The sequence below is a fragment of the Nestor notabilis genome, unplaced genomic scaffold, assembly GCF_000696875.1.
Source record: "Nestor notabilis isolate BGI_N333 unplaced genomic scaffold, ASM69687v1 scaffold15191, whole genome shotgun sequence".
Classification (NCBI taxonomy): domain Eukaryota; kingdom Metazoa; phylum Chordata; class Aves; order Psittaciformes; family Psittacidae; genus Nestor; species Nestor notabilis.
In genome coordinates this window covers 8102-30879 of record NW_009913468.1, presented here as the reverse complement: position 1 = coordinate 30879, position 22778 = coordinate 8102, and the positions used below count along the sequence as shown (strand labels likewise).

Genomic DNA, 22778 nt, shown 5'->3' with positions numbered 1-22778 from the left:
CCTCCGACCGGTGGCAGCGTAACTGCTCCGCCACTGCCTGGGGCGCGAAGGCCCCGCGGGCAGGTGTGAGGAGGTGGGAACGGCCTTTACTGCCTGGGTCTGGGGAGCCCAGAGAAACTCTGTCCCTTGGGGACGCGGGCTGTGGACGAGAGGGGTAGGTTATGTCCTGTCTGGCGTCATCTCTGTGCCTTTGTAGTTCTGGAGTTCAAAGCCTTTGGCAGAAACCTGAATGTATATGAATTTAGTGGTTGTGCAGACTCCAGCGTGCACTCCTTTGAACCTGCAGGAGCGTGAAGTAAACCGTGTTACCTAAGGCTGTACCATGTCCTGGGTGTGGTTGTCTCTGAATGGTGTCAGTTGCACCCTACCTGAGAGGTACTGTGCTGGGTCACGTTCTTGGAGGGTATAAATATCTGGCAGCATGCCCAGTGCCTGCGTCTGCGAATGTACAGAGTGCTGATGCTCAGAGATGTGGGTGCCTGTCCCATTGAGCATGTCCAGCACCTCAGTCTCTGTCTTGCCCCAGATTCTCTGGGGAAATGAGTTTCTTGCAAGGGAACTGCTTTCTGGATGGGCCATAGTTCATGTACGTGTGAAAGCGCTCCATCTGAAGCCTGGAGTGGTGGTGAGGAAGAGTGTTTCAACATGGTTTGTAGAAATGATCTTGTTTAAGTCTTCATTATGCTTTTTCCAAGGAGGAGTGGAACCCAACCCAGCGAAACAGTCGTAAGGAGAAGTAAAACAGCACAAGGAACAGTCTGTGGCAATGCAATACGCATTGATGTATGACTATGGAAAGTAGCTTTAGTCTCATTTAATCCTGTTCTATGAGGTTTGCAGTCAAACCTTGCTAATGTGCTTCAATGCCTTCAAGATCATTAGTGCTCAGCTAAAAGAACCCACTAGCCACTAATAAAAATGTTGTCTGTTAAATGTATCTTTAAGTTAAAATGTGGTAAGGCTTTTGATGAGAATGAACCTGCTCGAAGTAGTTTCTGGGGTGCTGAATGGTATGAGGGCAACCGTTAAGGGTAGAAGATGCAGCTGTCACTGGAAAAGAAATTTTGGATAGCAGAAGCTGAAGTGGTGAAGGTCACACTGGCCTGAGAGAGCAAGACAGATGGCCTAGTAAGATAGTCTTGTTTAGATGACTTGCCTTCACCTGTGTTTAACTGTTTAGCAATTTACATTCTTTATTCTTAGATCATCAATCGGTATTTTTTAGTGTCATCAAGTGTTGCAACAAGAGGTGATTCAAAATGTCTTGAGCAGAAGTATGGAGAAGCAGCTGATGGAATATCAATGATAGTGACTTATGAGAGTTCTTCTGATGCCTAAGAGAGGAAGTAATGACTTATCTTGAGAGTAGCCATTAATTTTGCATTAAATAATTTCTGGAATTATGAGCCACTCATTCATATATGAAAAATATGTGATATTAATAGTGTGTATATAAATATCATATATAATATTAAGTATATATAAAAGAAAAGCCAGTGACAAATTGGGAAGTGTTCTGAGGAGAACAGTGGACTTGCTGCAGGAGAGTGAAAAAACTTAATCCACCTAAAGAATCCACTTACCTCAGCTTGGCCTTGCTTTGCCTGTGAATTCTTTATGCTTTCAGAATACCTGTAGGGGGAGAATCCTGAAATAGTGTTTTAGGTGATTTTTTTGGTTAGCAGCCTGATAGAGACAGGCTGATAGTCTGCCAACCAGTTCCAAGCAGTGCCTGCGAGAGTGCGTGGCGATATGTGTTATCACACCTGACTTTTCCCTGCCAAAATGCATGCTGACAACATGAAGTGTTAAATGCATAGCTGCTAGGCTTGTGCGGTTGCCTGAGTGTCTGAAACTTTTGGGATGTTGAATTGAATATGCAGGCTTTTTCCTGAGAAGCAGTGATCATTTTTGTGGCTATGTTGAGTCAGAGGATGCTGCAGTCTCTGATGGCTAAGATCTTTTTCAGCAGACTGGTTAACTTAATAGCTTCCCTAAGCTTCCAGCCCTGGATCTTCCAGGCAATCTTGTTTGTCTCTTTTCAGGAGGATGGGCTCTTGGGCCTGCAGGATGCTCAGTCAGGATCGTGATGGTGCTGCTGCCTTTGTTTCCTCTTTCACAGGTTATATTGCCTGAGCTGTCAGCAAAGTGGTAGATGCTTGTGCACAGCAGCTGAATACCATATTGCTCTCTGGTTTTGCCTGTTTAAATCTCGCATGTTGGTGTAGTCAGAGGACACAGTGGCTACGCGATTTGTTTCTTACACAGCAGTTGTCAGGTAACAACATATGTTTTGTTAAAGCTAATCTGCTGTGAGGGTCCAAGTCTGTCAACTTGGGTACCACAGTCCAGGGACTATGTAGATGGAGAATCTATAGTTCGCTAGTCCACTGTCATGTCAGATGAAACAAAGCATATAAAAATGAGTCTGTGCTGTTTAGTTGTCATCTAGGCTCCGGTAGGGAGCAAGTTGAGGATGATACTGGGCTTCTGCTTGAGTTTTTTTTTCCTGCCAATAAAAATAAATCTGTACCTGCAAGCATGGTCCAAGAAAAGGGAGAGGGGAAAGCTTCTTCTAGGAACAAAGTGTTCTTGTACTTTGATTGTCTGATGCTACTGACAAGGGAGATCAGTTGGTGCACAATAGCTTTTTCTCTGTGCTGGGATGCCTCTGCAAGGCACATGCTTCTAAGCAAAATGCAGCTTGTACAAACAGCAAGTGTTGAGGGTGTGCTTCTCCTGGGTTGCTTTGAGGCTTGCATTTGACCCTGAAGTACTGTGCTAGGGAGTACCAGCTTTATATGGAGAATGTCAGTATTTTATCCTGTGTGATAAGGGGGGAAAAAGAGCAGAAAAGCATGACCAGCTATTCTAATACGAGGAAGGTAGTATGACAGACAGACTACTTGCTATTAGAAAATTGGCTTCCCCCAATCACTTGCCACAGAAATCTTTCTTATTGCTGAAGTGCTGGGGACTGCCTCTTGCAACCATGTTGCATATTTCCTTGTTTTTAAACATCATCAGATAGCTTCCAATTTTAAATTTTGGGTGTCTTTACTTCTTGGTCTCATTTTTCCCCTTAATTTCCTTTTTTTATAATCTCTACTATGAGTTGGGGCTGTTAAGGCCCCCTGCAGGCATGCCATTTGAGCTCTCTTGACAAGCAGTAGAGAAATCCAGCCTTTCAGAAAGTGATTTGTTTTTCAGTAAGGCCCATAGATCAGCCACTACCACAGAGCAATCTGTTCCCATTAGTTTGCAGGAAATCTGGAGGACTAGTTCAGACAGTGTGCCTATATATTTAGCAGTAGCAATGAGCCCCCGGAGGGATGATCTCTGCTTCACAGATTGTAGCTCACCTTATGAAGAAGTAATTCTAATACTTTTCTTGGGTTTGGTGGGTTTTTTCTTTTAGTCTGCTGTGGTTTTTGGGTGTTCCTAGCTCCTTGAAACAGTAGGGTTGACTTGTCAGTCACACTTGTACAGACTGCCCTGTTCGCTCTTCCTAGTGGAAAAACACTTGTTTTAAACTGTGTGGTGTGTGTTACTTGTGAAATATTAAGAAATGATCTAGCCTGAGGGAAGTGAAGTTATTGGGTCACATTGGTATTAAGAAACAGCCTGACTATAGACTAACATCACGTTATTGTGTGTTTTTGGGCTAATGATTTGCTGATGCCTGTAAGCAGTTTGAATGCACACCCATGTTCCCTCCTCCCCTCTCTGATCTCTTGAGGCTCTTTTACTGTGGGGCTTGCAGTTAACAGAAAACAATTCTTGGGTGGTTGGTTTTGCTGTAATGCACAACAGATGCTTGAAGTCATAGGTGGTTTTTGTAAATAATCCATCTGTGTTTAATAGTGGCCCCTTGTAACAGAACCGATTTCTAATAGCTGCTTGTGCAAATGTGCTTTTGCTAGATAAGGGTGTAACATTATTCAGTATCTAGGAGGTGAAGTGAAAGTTAACTTGCATTGCAGATGACCCTGGCAGCATGGATGGACCTAAACTTAAGAATAATATATCTGTGGGGTTAAAAAAGAGGACCTTTTGGTGGCTGTGGTCAAACTGTGGGTCGCGGCTGTGCAGAGTAGGTGGGATGGACTGTTATGTCCTGTTCCAAATATGTCCTGTTCCAAGTATGCCAGACTACAGCTTCTTCCTGTGAACCACCATCAGTATTGCAGGTTGTGCTGGGTATAAGGGTGGGGAAGGGAAAAGGAGAAGGTGTAAGCTAATAAATAAGTGAATCATTTTTGACTGTTTCCTCTTTAACTCATTGCCCTCTGAAGCAAGCTTTGCTGACTAATGTCGTGTACAGTGACAATGAAGGCCTCTGTGTAACTGGTATCCTTCAAGAACTGCTGGGCAGAGAAGAAATGGAGAGCTCTGAAGTGAGACAGTAACTCTGAAGGCTGCCAGCTCAGATGTTAACAAGAAGCATGTCTTGGAGATGTGCCTTATGTGAATTGAGGCACCCTTGTTTACAGGGGTTGGACCGACTTTTGGAATAGTATTTCGGCAAATCTGCTGCATGATCTTGAGGTAAATCCCTGGGCTGTATTAACTTAGACCCCAGTCCTGTTACGTATGTTTTCATCAGGGCTCCTTGCACTTAAGTAAGGTTGGCACAGCTGGGATTGCATCACTAGTTAACACAGCATCTTTCTGGTCTGCAACTCTGATCTGAGCTTGGTCTCAATTTCACAGCATGTGAATTTTGGCATTTCTGATATTGTTGATAAGCAAATGCTGTTAAAGTAACACCAGCTGTATACAGAGCTTGCCTTAAAGTGACAGTTTGTGAAGCTGATATAAAAGAAGCTGCTCGGCATTTCTCTTGCCAATCCCCTTGGTGTTTTTTTTCCTGCTGGACTCATTATTGTTCTTTGGATACCTGACCACCAGGAAGGACTTGCTATACAACTTGTGTGCAGAAGAACTTGGAAAGCTGCTTTGAGGCAGTGGCAAGGATGTCCCATCAGAATGAGGAAGAGATGTCTCCCATGACAAAGGACCTTTTGCTCCCTCAGGGATGGTTGCACGTCTTGGTGGTGGTGGTTTCCTCCTCTCACACAAAACAAAACAATAATTGGCATGCTGGTTTTGCTGTGTTAATGTAGCGTGGTGTGGGAGGTGCTATGAAGTCTTTGTTACTGAAGTCTGGAGAGCCTCCAAGGAGGAGCGCTTGCCTAAACTAGCATATAAATTTTGCTATGAACATGACCTAGCAGTGCCTTTAAGTAGGGGAATATCAGTCATCTAACTCTGTATGACTGCAGATTTCAGTCATTGTCAATAGTTCCTATTCTGAATAGTTGTCAAGCATTGCTATTAAGCCAGAGATGATGTAAAAGTGATAAACGGGGTGAAAGGTAAAGGTTCATCTGTTAGGGAAATATGGGAAGTCCCTGAACTGTTCATAATAACTTGTGGTTGATCTTAACAACGTATCTCTAGATGTGCTTTCATGAAACAACATTTCAAGCTTGGCTTTGGAAATAGTTGCCTATCTGGCAACTATCTTATCTGGAGATGAGAGTCTTTTTCACATCTGTTGTAAATAATGTGTGGATTTTTTTTTATATTTTTTTTTCCCCTCTTTGACCTAGCTGGATATTTCTCAAGTGCTGCATAAGACCTATACATGTGAGAATTGCTTAGTGATGTATAAGTGAAATTTCTCTTTTGGCTGTTTTGTATAGGCTGCTAACTTGCTGTTTGCTTGTTTTTATGGTGCTGATAAATTAAAAGCCTCTTCTATGGGGTTGAGGAGGGAAATCTTTCCAGGGAAAGGTTTGTATGTTTTCCTTGCCTAGTGAAGTGCGGTGTCTTGAAGTGTGGCATACTGTGGTGTGCCTTGTGTAATTAAAGCATCCAAGCTACTTTGTCTTGAGCAGTTGGGATACCAAAATTTCAAAATCAGACCTGTGGTGGTGTTTGTGTAGTTTCTATGATCATGCTGCTTTCTAACTTTGTGTTAGTTCAGTGGGTAACCCCAGCTGCAGAACTATTTTTAATCTGTTCAGGAGCCTGTTGTTTTATACTCATTCCCCAAAACTGCTTCAGGAGTCCATGCTAAAGAATTTAGTTCTGCTTCAAGGTACTTGAGTCTGCCTGCTCAGCACCAGTTCACAAACTGGGAGAAGCCAATGTTACTGGTAAGTGATAAATCCAAAAGACCCTCCAGCCTGCTTTTGCTCATCTTCTGAGTAGAATGGAGGTTATGCCTTATTTTGTTCTGTGTTTTGATCTGTAATACATAAACACATTATTTTCCTTTCTCTGTGATGGATTATCTAACATTATGATGGCTCTTTGTAGTATAAAGCTTTTCCTTAGCATAGGATCCAGTTGAAGTGGTGGTGGATGGTGCAAATTCCTGTCTAGCAGGAAGGAAGGGAAATTACTCACATGCTGCATGTGGTGTCTCTTGTATTCCAAACTGGATATAAACAAGCTTCTAATTTGATCAAAGATCAAATTTTAGCTTTGATGATAGTGCCTTTTTTAGGTACTTTTTTAGTCTGCCTGGGAATAAGTGGAAGGATTAGATTAAGTAGAGTTAAGGAAAACTGTCTGTTTTGCTTGGTTGCTGGAACATACATAGTTTTTGAAAATACGATGAGGGACATGTATGAAAATGAGGGAAGAAGAAAGCTGACATAGAGGACTTAAAACTTACATGCTGTAGCATCTGGTAGATGTAAGCCCTTATGAATCCTCAAAGGCTCCTGGCCAAGAAGGGAGCGAAATGGGGAGCTGGTCTCATCCTTGCTGGTTTTATGAAACATGCTTAAATCCCCAGGGAGATCTGGCACTAGAAGTAAAATTGCATTAGCATAAGTAATCTGTCCTCTGGAATGCTCTGTGCAACCTTTGCACTACATGCCACGCTGGTGTCAACCTTGTGGTGGTGCTTGCATCTCCTGGGAAGGCATGTGTAGAGGTCAAAGGGAGTTAACCTTTCCAGTCTTTCTCTTTGCCCACGTCCCTCCCATTGCCCAGGTGGGGTGTTGCATCTTTCTGGAGTTACAGGAACCTGTGGACCAAAGGTCAGACTACTTTAGAAGCAACAGGGTAGATAAATGCATCTAAGCAGTAGAAACTTACTTGGGTTACATGACTCTGCAATTTCTCCTTTGAGAGGAGTTCACTGCCTCCTTTGCATAAGTGTCGAGATACTACAGAATAGTAGGATGTTGCAAGCTTTTGAGACATTACAAAGGCATGTCGTAATAGCTTGTGTCCTCATGGCTTGTGCTGAGGCTCAAACTTTTTGACATTAATGTGTCTAATGTGAACTTGTAACTGAAGGATTTCTGTAGCAAGAGCATTGTGTAGGGAGTGTTGCATGCTTATTCTGAGCCCCAAACAGAAATTGTTCTTCCAGGTTTTGCAAAAGGTGGCAGTGCTAGGTTTTGATTACCAGTTTGAGAGGATTTGGAAGATGGAAACTTACTTTCTCAGCTAGTGTATATGACTGAGACCATTAGCCAAGTATGTTTTTACTCTTCTATGTAATAAGTGACTTACCTGCTTGTGGCGATTATAATTCAATGAATACAGTGGCTCAAGTCTGGTCAGAGAACGATTGTGTAATGTATTTGTTGGTCTGCCTGTACCCCCATATCCATTCAGGAGAAGAAATGTAGAAATAGAGGTACTACAAATAGTTTCTTTCTTGAACAGTATTTTAGTTTGGTATTTCCCAGAACTTTCATGCCTATAGCACTGCTGAGGATAATGTGTAGCCACAAAGTACTGAGCTATTCCTATAGGTAAAATTAGCTCCTGGAACAGCTGTTGCCTTAGCAGCAGAACTGAAAACAAGCCCAAGTGAATATTTTGGCAGGGTAGGCTGTGATTAATTAAGACTCAATACAGTAAGCAGTCCTGGCTGCTGGGGAATTAGTGGTGGAGGTAATGCCATGAGACAAGCTACCTTTCAAAAGATAACTGTGTCCCCAAGTGCCTCACAGCTCTTTTGGAGGGGAGAGATGGAAACTGCCTGGTTTAGCATTGGTCTGGGTCCTTTCTGTGCAGACCAGCGAGGACCATCTGTATGCTGTTAAAACGAAGCATGCCTTTGATACTGCTGAAGTTGTTCAGGTTGGAACAGGATAATATCCTGATCTTTGGAAGTGAGCTCATTTCAGCCAGGTCACCTGTCTTGGAAACACCTATTATAACAGTATTCCTAGAAATAGTATTAAGTCGCATGGGTAAGGAATTAATGCACATAATGGGGAGCAACAAAGTCAGTCCTCTTTGGCTGAGCTTTCCATCCCTTCACAAAGCTGCCTTGTGGGGAAAGGAAGGATCCAGGCCAGAAGGGCTACTCTGTCATCATGGTCAGGCTTTGGGGTGGTAAAGGGGTTGTGACTGTTAACCCAGTAAAAAGGAAGCCTGACGTAGGAGGTGGAAAGGCTATTTAAAAGCAGTGTGTGGAACTGAGTCAGCTGAAGGTCAAGACAGCGTTTTGGCCTGAGAACAGGTTAAACTGGCTCCAGCCCCATGAGGGCTGGAAATGAGAGGAAGTCTCCTCATGCCTGCGTGGCCCTGCCAGAGGGGTTTGCAGTAAGCATAGCTTCTGGGAAGCTTTGATGTTCCTTGGAGAGCAGAGCTTACTTTATCACCTATTTCAATCTCCTTCTCCCAGCCCACCTACTAGAAAAGAGCAGGTTAACCCCAGTGGGCTGGCAGCCCTTCCTTCCGAAGGACAGGGGAAGAGGCTCTCTGCAGCTGTACACTAGAGGTGGTGATTTGCCCTGTTTTTCTGCTGCTCAGAGTTCTAAAATGCTAAGAAATGAGCAGCTGCAGTGTAAGGGAAATTGCAGTTTTGCTCAGCTTGGAAAAATATTGGGGCAATCCTATTTTGAATGAGACTTCCTGTGACTGCAAATGCTGTTTTGTTTTTTTTTTTTTTAGCTGAGTTGTGTGTCTGTTGGTCTGTGAATGTGTGCTGTACTGCTCAGGGTTGTTGTCCTGCTCAGCTCCTGGAACTTCCCATGCATCCATGATCCAGTGGCTGGCGTGCAAGTAGCAAGGCTGGCAGAGGCCTATCAGGCTTTTAGTGGCTGTGTATCTGAACAGGAACTGAACCATCTGTGGAGCACAGTCAGCTCTGAAGGCTGGCAAGCAGAGTTGGGATGTAGTGGCTAGCACTAAGGTTGATTATTAAATACACTGAGGCAGTGTTCTCTGGAGGAATTGTGTGTGGACCCAGCTGAGGAGGATGGGTGATGGAAGATATTCTGTGAAAATCACAACCTGTCTTTGATTAACTGCTGCTTTTTTAAGTGGCTTTTTTCTTGAGTGAATACTGCATTTGTGAAATTAATGTTTTCTTTCTTTTCAACAGTGGGCAACTATACGGATAGAAAAAGGTGTCAAAAAGCCACAGCCACCGATAAAGACTTCTGCTACTAATGGTGAGAGCTCGGGGTAAAGTCCAATTGATAAGATTAATGTTCTAAAGTAGAACTGAACCCTTTTCAAATGACGTTAGATGTGTACCTGAGAGAGCTGGAAAAGCTAACTTTTGCATTTAATTGTTTTGCAATGCTACTGGCACAAGAACTGTTCCTGCAGAATGAAACACTACTTATACTGGCTTGTACTGAATGGTTGAAAAATCAGGGGATGAGGAAATGAAGGGTATGAAATAACATTAAGTTTAACAAAACAAAGTAGAGCTTAAGATGCAGACTGCCTTCAGTTGAGGGAAATGTTAGAGTTACAATACAAGCTTGAATTTTGTCTTCAACTCTTCAGGCTGCTGCTTGCAGGGCTGCTGGCCAGCTATCTCAGTCCTAACTGCATCCGAGTGCACATTAATGGCTGGGGACATCTGAATGTATAGTGGACAGCACTTTTCTTTCCCAAGCTCAGTGCTTTTTCTATTGTAGGACTGCTGTATGGAAGTGTGTGGTGTTTTGGCTGCTATTTATCTTTTGCCCCTGGGAGTTACCTCAGTGTCTGCCAGGCAAACTTCTTGTACTCACTATTTGTAGAACAACAGCAGAAGAGTTGCTTCATATTTCTTCCTTTAGCCTAATTTTGAAATTAGTTCTTTTACTATATCTTAACCCATGCTGTGCATGTGTTGTGGCAGGCTGTACTAGGTCAGAGTTGGCTTAAGAGTTGGGAGCTATAAGCACAGTGAGAGCAGTCTGAGTTTGCCCAGGAAATATGAGGACCCTGAACAAGGCATTGCAGCTAGTGCTTGGGTATCTTCTGGTTCCTGACTGCCTTGCTATTGGTATTGATTTGCTCATTTCTTGACAGTATTTAACAGCAGTGTCAGCATTTTCTGTGTGCTCTCTCATTAGGCAGCACAGCTGGAACCAGGACCAGCTTGCCAGGTACTAGACAAGTCAATTGTTACCTGATTCTACAAATTAGCTCTTGCAAACATGATACAGTAATAGGGACTGAACTGGTTGTGTGCCTTTCATCTCCAAAGGAGTATCCTTATCAATACTGTAAACACTGGTATTGCACTATCTGCAGGCTGGGCATGAAACAGGCTCTGATGGTAGCACATGCTACTGTCAGTTAGCATGTGTAATAATAAACAGGAGGTACTGCACAGCAGCTTTTGAAACAGGTTAAAATTTGTCTTATTTAATTACTGATTTCAAAATGGCTTTCAAAGTATTGCCCGTGAGTGTCCTGAAAGTTTTGGGTTTTGTTTTCTTTTTTTTTTTTTTTTTGTTGTTGTTTTGTTTTTTCTTTTTTTTTTTGTTTGTGGGTTTTTTTTTTTTTTTTTTTGATGGGTGGGGAGGAGGCAAGGCAAGTGATCCTTCCAAATAATGTCAGTGCCCTGCTATCTTTCACAGGTTGTCAGGGATGCAGCAAGGTATCCTTTTTCTTCCTGTAAGGGTGATAGTATCCCATCATGTCATGGGTCAGTGAGTGGGCAAGAGATCCAGCTGTACTGCTTTAGCTGCACAGTAGGAGGTTTTGTCTTCCTAGACATCTGATCATTCTGGCATGTAGCTTTTCCTTTTCCAGAAAAGAAAGGTAAAGGGAGAGAGACCTGGCTAGTTGATTATGTTCTATGAGCTATCTTTCCATAAAACCACATGTACCTGTTCCCCTGTATGTGTGACAGAGTGGGTGTATAGTGCTAATATGTGCTATAGTTCAGAACTTAGATTAATCTGAGCGCATTCCCCTGTCTGGAGCATTAGTGCTAGTTAGTAAAAATGGCCTGAAGTCATTTATATAGGTAATTGCATGCAGGCTGTGTTCAAGTGATCTTATGGATGGGGATATAAACTGCAGTGGTGTCATGAAGCACACTTTTAATATCCTTTTCATACTTGAAATTAAAAAGAAAACCTTTTGCCACTGTAGATGACTTACTGTAGTAAGCTGTTCCCTTTAACTATTCCTTACTTGAGAAGGTATAAGGAGCAGGGGAGATGTGGAGTTGACAATGCCAAGCTTTTGGGAGCTCTTTAGGCATAGGACTGACTTGTCAGTAGGAGTCTGAGTTCCTGTATGTGGATGAAAGGGTGTAGGTGTAAGCCTAAAAGTGCAGTATATAAGTTGGCATCCCTGAGGCGACAGAATATGAGCAGGTGGAGAGGCCCAGTTGCATTGTACAGTATTTACTGAGGAAGAAGAAATTCTTGGTAATAACGAATTATGGAGTAGTGATTAAAACTGGGTATATGTAAGTGTCTGTGTGTGTGTTACACGTGCTGAAGGGGAATGTGTAGCACCTCTTCAATCGTTCCTGACCATCCAGTCCTCACTAGGAGGTAGGTCAGTATAGGAGGGAGCCTTGTGTTGCATTACGCATTTTTTTTCTTGTTCTGAGGCAGATCAAAAATGGTCCTCCTGAAAGATCTTAAATCCAGGGTCCCTTAATATAAGAGAACATGACTCAGGAGATACCACTTTTCTCTACACTACCAAATCTAGTGTATTTCACATCTGTTTCCAGAAATGGCAGCCAGTGCCCCTGTGTTGGAGGTGTGATAAGGAATAGTCCTAAGAAAAATGTTGGCTGGTATAGTTGCTGTGTGGGAATTATCTGGTGCTGTCACGTTAATGTCCCTTGGTGTTAGAGGGCAGTGTGTTTATGTGCCAAGTCCAATGGCAGGTAGCTCTTGGCTGACCAGGTACTTGGAGGCTGTATGTGTATCTCATTGCACTAAATAACCAGCTCTCAGCTGTCCGTGTGGGTGTTATCTGTGTGGAAAGGCAGTTCTCTTCAAGTTGGTGGGTTCAAAAACCACAAAAATGCTGTTAGGTCAGAGTTTTGAAAGTGACATCCACTAAAAGAAAAGCTTATGCAAATAATGTAGTTGTAAATAGGTAGTGTAATATTTGAGCCTGGTGTGGTTTGGCTGACTAGAGTGTATGAGCTTTAAGACTTGGGGCTTATGCTATGACACAGTGTAAAGTAGTGGCTGCAGGTTTTCTTTGTTTGAGTGATGTTTGTTATACTCCTGCATAATATACTCCTGCTGTTCTCCTTTCATCTGTCTTTGGCAAGCTCAGCTCTGCCCATGGCCAAGGGATTAAAGGCCATTAAATGTTACTTCTGATTATAAGAAGGCTAAGTATATTACGCTAGCAGCATGTGTGTTAATTCTATTCATAATCCCTTCAGGTGCTGCTGAGATCTTGGCTCTCTGAGTAGCTTGTCCCAAGTCTGCAAGGCAGCTTGTGCACGAGGATGTCGCGTGACAATGACAGCACAGGCTGCTGAAGCAGGGCATTAGAGCTGTGGTCTTGGCTGTGCCAGCAGTGTGTTAAACTTGAACCCTGGGCTGGTTTCAGCCAAGAAGTAAGAGCCAGGGGAGCCAACTGTTTGGTTGATGCTGAACTGGGGGCTGGATAAGGAGGAAGGGTTCCCAGTTCTCCTGGGAACTGGAGAGAAGCGTGGTACTTGTCTGATGGGTGCTGGAGAGTTCCCCTCGCGTGTGTTTTGGCTATGACCTGTCTCCTACCCCAGGAGCAACATAGAGCAGACAGGTTGGGCTGATTCACCTGCAGTCTTGGATGTTTCACAGTGTAGAGATTTAAGGGACTGAAGGAGAAAAATGGAACCAGAAACTAGAGTGTTGGTTTGGGTTTAAAATACAATACAAGTGTTCTTCATCCTGCTAAATGTTTGATGTAATGCATGTTTATATAATTTAGATCCCAAAGGGCATGTGGGTGTTTAGGTGTGCCATATTAATGATTTATATTTATAGCCTAGTGATAGGACAATGCACTGTGATTGTCTGCTGGTGGAGTTGCTAGCTGTGGCTGTCAAGTTCAGAGCTGAAGATGCTAGCAGGTTTTGTTACAGTGCGGCATCTCTTGCATGTTGTTCTTTAGTGTTTACGTCAGTAATCTGTGGGACTTGTATCTTCGAGCTACTTGCGTTGCTCCATATGCTACAATGCAATACAAAGATTTTCCATATCACTTATGATTTAAATATTGCATGTGATTTGCACAGCAAATATATTCACAGAATTTTTATGCTGGCTTACATCCCTTGGATACAGATTTCCACATTGTGGGAGGTGTATTTGTAGGAAATGCCTAGTAGCTTGAAGCAGTTGGATGCTTTCTCCTTTCCCATTTTTTCATCTCAACCTGGAAGCACAGATTATGCAATTTGCTAGAGGGTGTCTGATAGAGTGGCAACCTGAACTTGGACCTCTGTAATCCTAGTTGAGTGTCTCAAGGAGTGGTTGTTATTGTTAAATGTTACTCTAAATTTCTTCAGTTGTCAATTTCTGGAACCAAACTTGCTTACCAGAAAGCAGCTACTTGATCTTTATGTTTAGCTTACACAATTTGTTCTTGCCTTTGAAAGTTCTTTGAAATTCATGCTTATCAGACTGTAAGTATTAAAAACAAAAAGGGAGAAGACAGAATAATTGTAGTGTAATTCTAAACTCTCCAGGTTTCTTTTCTATTGCCAGGCTTATGTGGGCAGAGTTCAACTGAAACACAACTGTTAGTGCTAAACTATATCAAGGCACCACTAGGCAGAACTTTCTTTGATATTGTGTGTGTCAGAGTGGTTTTCTTTGATTTGAAATAAAATAAAAAATACTGTGGTCCTGTTTGTGCTTACAGAAAAGACTTATGCTGTGGAGGGAGAGAGGTGTATTTGATTCAGAGCTGGTCTGTGCACAGTTGCTATTGCAGCCTGGGGGTTTGGCAGGTAGCAGTAGAGCATATCTCAGCTGATTCTGGCTGCGGGACACCAGATCGAACTATCTGTTGTCCCACAACAGATCTTGTTGTCTAACAAGAGATGGGCCTACGGAACAGGGAAGCCTTCATGGGAAAGACTGAATGCTGTTAAATATACAGAGCACTGGAAGGGAATGAAAAGGGCAAGGTCTCGCTTGGTTTCCTTTGGAAGGGTAAGATGGTCTTGGAGATAAAGTTGTGGAGTTGAGGACTTGTCAGATGGTGGGAAAGGCTTTGTCTTCTTGCTTCATCTTCAGTGGGCAACATAACTTGATATATTTGATGTTCAAGGTGTTCATGCGAGGAAGAAGAGCTAGATCTGGCCTGTTGAAGAATATGCTGTGTTCAATTACCCATCTGGTCTTGTTATTGTAGGAGGGGCTCTAAGAGTAAATTTGTCTCCTTAAATAATGTGGAGTGACTAGTGATTTGGAGGATGACTGTTACTGTGTAGAATGTTTTCCTTATATATTTAACCTTTCTTTCCAAAGGTATCATTGAAAGAGATGAAACGCCTATGGAGAAAGAAATTGTGCATCCCCATCGAGTGGACTTTGAATTCTCTGACATATTCTACTTCTGCAGAAAAGGGTTTGAGGCCATTGTGGAAGATGAAGTCACCCAAAGATTTTCCTCTGAAGAGCTGTTCTCTTGGAACCTCCTAACAAGGACTAATGTCAACTTCCACTACATCAGCCTGAGGCTGACTATTGTGTGGGTCATTGGGGTTATAGTTCGATACTGCTTCCTGCTGCCTTTGCGGTAAGCTCATGGGTGCTGAGGGATTTTGTCAGTCTGGGAACACTGAATTTTGTGTTTTCTTGGGAAATGTCATCTCAGCTTTTTTAACCCAAAAGCAGCATTAGCAGATACAGATGATGAACCTGCTTAAACTCTCTTTCAAATGGTTAAGAAGCCATTCAGAACAATTTTGTCTTGCTGTCTACTTTGGAGAGTAGATTAAGGCTAGTGGTCATCATTTCTGTGAATGCTTCCCTAAGTTGTGTTTATTGGACAGCCTAAGTGTATGTTGGGCAAGCTCTAAAACTCCCTGACAGTATATGCATTGGGCTGTCTGAATCTGCTGCCTCTGGTAGACCATGATTTTGAGCAATGTCAAGGAATTCTCAAGCAATACCAGAGAACTACTGGGTTAAAGTGAACTGAGGAATAACTGAATTCCTGCAATCCCTTTCCATTTTAAAGTCAGTGACATTTAAATGAACAAAACTACTTATGTTGATGTGATGTCTATTTTGTCTGTAGCATTACCCTTGCTGCCATTGGGATTACCTCAATGATTGTCGGGACAACGATCGTAGGACAGCTGCCTAACAGCAGGTAGGTACTGTGAGTGGTGTGTGAGGCAAACTTGCCAAGTTGCATCAGTGGAAACAGCTCAGGATTAGGACTGGACAGATTTTGCAAGTCATAGACTACTGATACTCTGCCCACAAGCTTGTGGCCTTGCTTTAGTGACATTTTGAACTTTGACTGGGGCTGACTTCTTGCCAGGCTTGGCACTGAGTGTAGTGGTTTCTGATGGGCTCCTCTTGCTGTCATGAGAGATTCAAAGGGGGAGTGTTGTAGGGGAGATAATGCTGGGACAAAATATACACAGTGAGGAGATGACAGCCTTGCCCAGGTGGGTGAGACCAAGGGTATGGCATGTCTTGGCTGAGCTGCTGTGGCAAATGAGTAGTAGAGCTGGGAATAACCTTCTGCTCCAGAGTACTGGGAAAACTTCAGCTGTGAGTTGTGTTGAATAGGCTGGAGAATATTATGTGTGTCTAGCTACTTTGCAGGATGATCCTGTGGACTGTGATTTCTTTCAGTATGAAAAACTATCTGAGTGAAGTGGTTCACCTCACGTGCTCCCGCATCCTTGTCAGAGCTCTGTCTGGTACTATCCATTACCATAACAAGTGAGTGAGCTGACCTTATGATAGCAAAAGTGTGTGTATACTTCTGTGTGTGTGAGTATCCCGTTTGAAGTGGGGAAGTTCTTCCCTGATGTGCAGGTTAATGTCACACTAGGTGTTGACTTGCTTGACAGCTTTATGGAACTGTTGTGTTTGTAGTGTGGTGCTTAGCACACTGGTAGTCTAACCAAAAATTTATGTAATTGCAGGGAAAACAAACCTCAGAAAGGAGGAATTTGTGTTGCCAACCACACATCACCGATAGATGCGATCATTTTGACAAATGATGGATGCTATGCAATGGTATGAGGAGACCTATGGTCACCACAGCAGAGGGAGAGAGACCAGGAAAGAGAAAGATTGTGGGGGATTGGTTGTGGAGTTCCGTACTGAACTTTCATAGTAGAGATGTTAACTTCAGCACTAGTATGTGGGGAAAAGTACAAGTTATGTTGAAATTGGTCTACATATAACGTGCTAGTGAAGTGTTCCTGACAGTGTCAATGCTAGGCTCTTCACCTGGTATGTGTATAGATCCTTTCAGGTGAATGCATTTCTGTAACTTTATGGGCACTGCCTAGTCCTGGTTTGCAGTCTCCAGTGTGTCTGGGTTTTTCTTGCCGGGCACCAGGAAGAGAAAGTTCAGCTTCTCAGGTGCCTCACTTACTGATGTGCCTTATTGGGCTTGCAGGTTGGCCAGGTTCACGGTGGACTAATGGGAGTTATTCAGAGGGCCACAGTCAAGGCCTGTCCTCACGTCTGGTTTGAACGCTCTGAAATCAAAGACCGCCATCTAGTGACAAAAAGGTGAGGTGGGGATTGCAGTGCTAGTATAACTCCGGCGCCTAGTGGTGCCTTAGAAGCCATGCCCGGGTGTATAATCCCAGAAGAGTCATTGAGCAATCAAAGACCCAGATGTGGAATTAAATCTTTGGAAAGACAGAAGCCCAAGAAGCTAATGAGGTTGTAAATGGAAACAGGGAACTCAGACCCTTGGGATCTTAAGAGGGCAAAAGGCTGATTTGCAAAAGCATCTTCTTTTAGCAGGAGCCATATCTAGTTGTCATATTCTAAATTATGACTGCTGCTTCTAAATGCTAGTTACAAGGGTACAAGTTATCTGTAATGCCACATTACTGTTGGCTTGAGTGATGCAGGGTATTGCAAATTGGTAGATGTTGATAGGATTGGAAGCAATCAGTATAATAGTGGCTCAATGGCAGTTCTTGAAGTGAGTTGGAGGTGGTGTGCAGCAAACTGGATCTTTCAGAATGACCCAAATATGCTTGCCTGTGTGGGCTTTGGTACAGTAGACTGGTCAAAATGCCAGATTCTCAGCTCACCAACAAAGGCTTGAAAATATTATACAGGATGAAATGGTTCAGATCAAAGGCCATGGTAAAATCCAGTCTAGATTGCACCAGACTGTCAAAAACAATCTAATTTGGGTAGCCATCAGCATAATAACTAATGTCTGACGTATTCAGACATACATTTTGAAAGGATGTTGTTGTGGTTTAAGCCCAGCCAGTAACTCGGAACCATGCAGCTGCCTGCTCACTCTCTCCCTTCTTCTTCCCCCTGCTCCCAGAGGGATGGGGAGGAGAATCGGAGGAATGTAACTCCCACGGGTTGAGATAACAACACTCCAGTAACTAAGGTATAATACAAACCACTACTGCTACCACCAATAATGATAAGAGGAATAACAAGGCAAGAGGACACAACTGCTCACCACCTGCTGACCGATACCCAGCCCGACCCGAGCAGCGATCTGGGCCTTCCGGGTGACTCTCCCCAGTTTATATACTGGGCATGACGTGCTGTGGTATGGAATACCCCTTTGGCTTGTTTGAGTCAGGTGTCCTGTCTTTTCTTCCTCTTGGCTTTCCCTCCTCCCTGGCAGAGCATGAGACTGAGAAAGTCCTTGGTCAGAGTAAACATTACTGAGCAACAATTAAAAACATCGGTGTTATCAGCGTTGTTCCCAGGCTGAAAGTCAAAAACACAGCCCTGCACCAGCTACTAAGAAGGAGAAAAAATGACTGCTGTAGCTGAACCCAGGATAGATGTGAAGATAATTAAAACTGTGACTTTCTGTTTAAGAGAAATACTGATAAAAAGAGGTCTTTCTGTGACACAAACTGTCTTGACTTTATTTGAAACTGTGAGCCACTAGAAATAACAAGTTTTGCTTTTTTGGGTGGGGGGTAAAAACGTGCCTAGTTATAAAACCAGAACTGCTTACAAAGGCAGTCTTCTGCAGAATGTCACCAAAGGCGTACCCATGAACACTGTAGCACAGTGACAGAAATTCTTCTGAATTTTTAAAGAACTTTAACTCTGACAGGTTAACTTCTTCATCACCTTATTGGCCTCTGCGCAGCAGGACAGCTTTGCCAAGTCATCTGAGTATTAATCACATAGCATGAGCTGTAGGCATGTAGGAGTCCTTTTTAAGAAATCTGCTGTTAAATGAGGAGAGCCTGGACACATCACTGTGCAAGACTTTCTTATGTAGGCAATTTCTTGCAGGTAGAGTTAATCAGACTTAATTGGACTGACTTAGTGGCATACATTTACTAGCTTCCCTGATGGGCATTAATAAAGTAACTTAGAGGAAAGAAAACAGCATGTTGCCTGAGTGAATCTGCTAGGGGCCTAAGGGATGACTTGTACAAAGCTTCGTGTTTGTTAGAAACACAAGCAAGTACGAATTAGTGTCCAGTAAAAGGCTTTGGTTTTAAACAAATGTGTTATCTGTAAAGATATTTTTTTAATGCACCTGCTTGGGGAAAGAATAGTGGAAAAGAACTGTTTTAATCTTTCCTTTTGCTTCCACAGACTCAGGGAACATGTGGCAGATAAAAACAAGCTCCCAATCTTAATTTTTCCAGAAGGTGAGAAGCTGAAATGTTCCTTATCTCTGTTCACTGTAGAAGTCATGCCTGCTCTCTTTCCATAGCTTCTGATGCTCAAATGTATCTTCACCTCTGGCTTAGATTTTATTAGGGCATTCCTATTTTTCATCTTTAATATGAGATTACACAAAGACAACACAGTACTGTTCCAGGTTGTTGGGTATCCTGGCAGAAGCTGTAGGTGGAAGAATGGGAAGATTGTTTCTTTTGCCCTGTGAATATCAATATACTGTCTTACAGATCTAACCTCTGTCTTGTGCTTTTTCTCATACATGTTCTGGCTTCATTTGGAGTCAGTCACAAGACAAAGAATGAAAGCAAGCAGGGGAGAGATGCTTAACATACCCATAAAGGGTCTGCATTTCCTCCTCACTGAGTCTGAGACCTGCTCGTTGATGGAGTGTTGCTATCAAAATGTGGTAGGCTGTGTGAAGTAATGTCTTCAGTTTCTTTTCTGGACAGGCACCTGCATAAACAATACTTCTGTGATGATGTTCAAGAAGGGGAGCTTTGAAATAGGAGGGACAATCTATCCTGTTGCAATCAAAGTAAGTGGAAATGGCTGTCAGCCAAATTTCAAAGTTTGGGATCTGCTTTTGTCAAGGTGTTAGGAAGCTGTCTAGGTACAGTTGCTAATGAAAGCTTTAGCAATTGGCTACATGCTGTGGAAGACTCCTAGAGTATAAGTGGCTGAAATGGAAGTAAAGTCTTTCAGCCTATAGAGCCTGGTTGGTAGGACCTGATGGGCTCAGCCTCTACCTTTAGAAAGTGGGGGGGAAGGGAGATCTGGCTAATCCTTGCCAGTGCTGAAGGGAAGAGAAGCATGCAGCTTGCAGCAGACTTAGCCCTTTTGGCTGTCAGGGCAAGTGGATAACGTGCTCCTGGTTATATCATGTAATCACAAGCAGCACTAATAAGCACAGGTTTATTGGTCTAAAGCCCCATTCTGAGCAAATGTATCAGTTGTCAATTTACTCTAGGATGTGACTGAAAGCATCTACCTTGGATCTGAGATAGGCTGTGATGGTCTTAGGGGAAGGGGTTTTATCATATGTTTTTTTTGTGATCCCTTATAGTATGATCCTCAGTTTGGAGACGCATTCTGGAACAGCAGCAAATACAACATCGTGAGCTATCTGCTGCGAATAATGACCAGCTGGGCCATTGTTTGCAATGTGTGGTACATGCCACCAATGGTTAGACAGGTAATCTAGCATCTGGTTGACTGACTACTATTTAAGAACCTGACTCTGTCTGCAAGTGCCTTTCCTTTTCCCCAAAACCCCTACCTACCCTGCGTTTCCAAATCAGAGTTTTATGCTGGGCTTCTGTTAGTGTTGATTTTGTATGATTGGACTAGCTTTTCCTCATACAGCTTAGCACCATCAGCAGTGCACTGAATATGCAAAGGAGAGCAATAAACATAGCGCTGTTCACAGTAGCAGTGCTGTTAATGTTCCATCCTGTTGGAGCAAAATTTTCCCTTAATTTCAACACTTCAGGGGAAAAATGAGCTAAATCATTATCACATTCGAACATCAGATTATGTTGGCATGATTAAGGGAACGATTGTTTGGCAGTGAGCTAATTTGATGAGGCAGTGAATGAAAAGTGTTATGGAAGTCTGTTTCAATTCACTTCTCTCTGCTTTCATCATGTTGAATTTATGACCCTTGAAGGAAGGTGAAGATGCTGTTCAGTTTGCCAACAGAGTGAGGTCAGCCATTGCTCGACAAGGAGGACTGACTGAGCTTCCGTGGTGAGTGATGCCATCCTTGTTATTGTTCATGGACTATCTGTTGTTTGATTGAGAGGTGCTTCCTCGCTTAGCTTTGTGACAGATAGCATTCAACATAACTTCATTCTGCTCAGGAGAAAACAAGGGAGTAACTTTGCATGTGTGTATGTGAAAGTAAAAATAAAGATGCATGTAGCACTTACGCAGTGAGTTTAACCTAAAGGCTTCATACTATTGAAGAGGGCTCCTTCACAGTTGTTTCTCATGTTGAGACTCGTGCTGAGATTAAGGTGCAGAAGTGAAGTTACTCTGCAAAACTGACAGACAACAAAAAATAAAGCACAGGGCTTGGCTTTCTGCTTGGACTTTTTTCATGTCCTACTTCAGTAGGTAGCAGTATAATGGCTAGATTTCACAGGACTGTATGAAGAGAACTTGAGAGCGAGATTCTGAAGAAGAGAATCCACAAACCCTCTGAATGATGTAAGGCAAGAGACAACCATAGCATTGCACAAGATTGATTGCCTCTACAGTCTAGGGAAATAGCGTCCTGGATTGGCAAAGATTTTGATGGTAGGTGCAACCTGTTGCAAACATGACTAGGTTTCTTTCATGGGCTAAGCTCAAAATTTGGACTGAATTATCATTATGATGTAATGTAAATGTTTTAATCAGCATGCTTAACTTGAATGTTCTAGAAGTTCTGAAGAAAGCCTTTTTAATAATCTGCTAGGTTATGACTCTAGGATTGAGTTCAGATAGTTAATATAGAGCTTGATAATAGCAGTGATAATAATGATGGCAGGTTACTTTTCTGTCTTGCTCTGTTCCAGGGATGGAGGTCTGAAACGAGCAAAAGTCAAAGATACTTTCAAGGAAGAACAGCAGAAAAACTTCAGCAAGATGCTAGTGAGAAATGGATCAGTAGGAAACCTATCTCCAGGAACAGAGTCAGACTGAACGGTGGTTCTTGAAAACTAATTTTGCACAACCAGCCTTAGCAGGAATAGTGGTTTTTTAATTAAAAACAAACAAAACCCACCACCAAAAATTAAAACCAAAACATGAACTAGAGAAACAAAATCTGTCATCACCTGTATGCATATTCTCTGTATGGCTGGTGCAGAGCCTGCCAATGACGGCTCTCCCTCCCTTTTCACTCTTCTCACTCTCCTGCCCATCTTCATGTGATGATGCACTGCAGCTCCTGGTATTCTTGAGCTGAATGTGTGTGGACTTGAGACAAAAATTAAAAAGCATCAACTTTCTGAGTTTGTAAGGGTGAAGGGAAATACACCAAACAAATGCTGTTGGAACACTGGTTGTGGAGATACCTCTTGTTCATGGTACTTTGAAGGTTTAAGCATAACAAAATTTTGCCTTTTCCTGTTGCTCACAGACTTTTTAGTTGTAGATTACTTAATTAACATGTTTTAGGGTGTTGTCAGAACTGTAATATTGACTTTTCTTGGTTAGCTTGCACCTGGATGTGCAAGGGAGGAAGGGAATCAAGGACTGCAGGCCCTAAAGGGTGGGGAAAGAGCTGCCCTGCCAAAAGCACAGTTTCTGAACCGTGGAGAATTTGGTGGCCTTATAACATGGTATTACCTTTATTGAGAACTGCTACCTGAGGGAGGGAAGATAAGGGGCAAGTCGTCAATCTCCCTGTCCACTGCTACCGTCAAAATTGCTTTCTTGAGATCTGGAGCTGTAAAGACACCACAAGCAGCTGTTTAACATATAGGCTATGACAGATGAATTTTTGAGTTGGCTTTTCAAGACTACCCTTCTGCAAAAATGGCTGCTAATGGCTTAAAGATCTCAAGAGAGCCACTCCAGAAACACATTTATGTGGATCTGGGCTAGAAATAACTATCGCAGCTATAAACATAGGATCCATGTCGTCTGTGATACAAGTGTGGCATGTTCAAATCTGCAATATACTGTTGTCTGAATGTAAAGAGAAATAAATTC

General features: G+C 42.7%; 1 protein-coding gene across 1 annotated transcript; it reads left to right on the top strand.

Annotated features, from left to right (window-relative positions):
* The first annotated feature begins 9373 nt into the window (after positions 1-9373).
* LOC104399817 (glycerol-3-phosphate acyltransferase 3) lies at positions 9374-21840 on the top strand. Its single transcript, XM_010023221.1, has 11 exons — positions 9374-9437; positions 14715-14985; positions 15490-15564; positions 16059-16148; positions 16355-16448; positions 16837-16952; positions 18990-19045; positions 19529-19614; positions 20143-20271; positions 20746-20825; positions 21638-21840. Exons 2-11 carry the CDS (start codon positions 14741-14743, stop codon positions 21762-21764), a joined length of 1098 nt encoding a protein of 365 aa, XP_010021523.1. The 5' UTR covers positions 9374-9437; positions 14715-14740; the 3' UTR covers positions 21765-21840.
* The last annotated feature ends 938 nt before the right edge of the window (positions 21841-22778 follow it).

What these genes read in the sequence shown, in the direction of transcription:
- LOC104399817 (XM_010023221.1), top strand. Translation starts at nt 14,741, where the DNA reads ATGGAGAAAGAAATTGTGCATCCCCATCGAGTGGACTTTGAATTCTCT. An exon ending in AATCTTAATTTTTCCAGAAG is followed by an intron (nt 19,046 to 19,528) that starts GTGAGAAGCTGA and finishes TTTTCTGGACAG; the next exon opens with GCACCTGCATAAACAATACT. An exon ending in TGCCACCAATGGTTAGACAG is followed by an intron (nt 20,272 to 20,745) that starts GTAATCTAGCAT and finishes TGACCCTTGAAG; the next exon opens with GAAGGTGAAGATGCTGTTCA.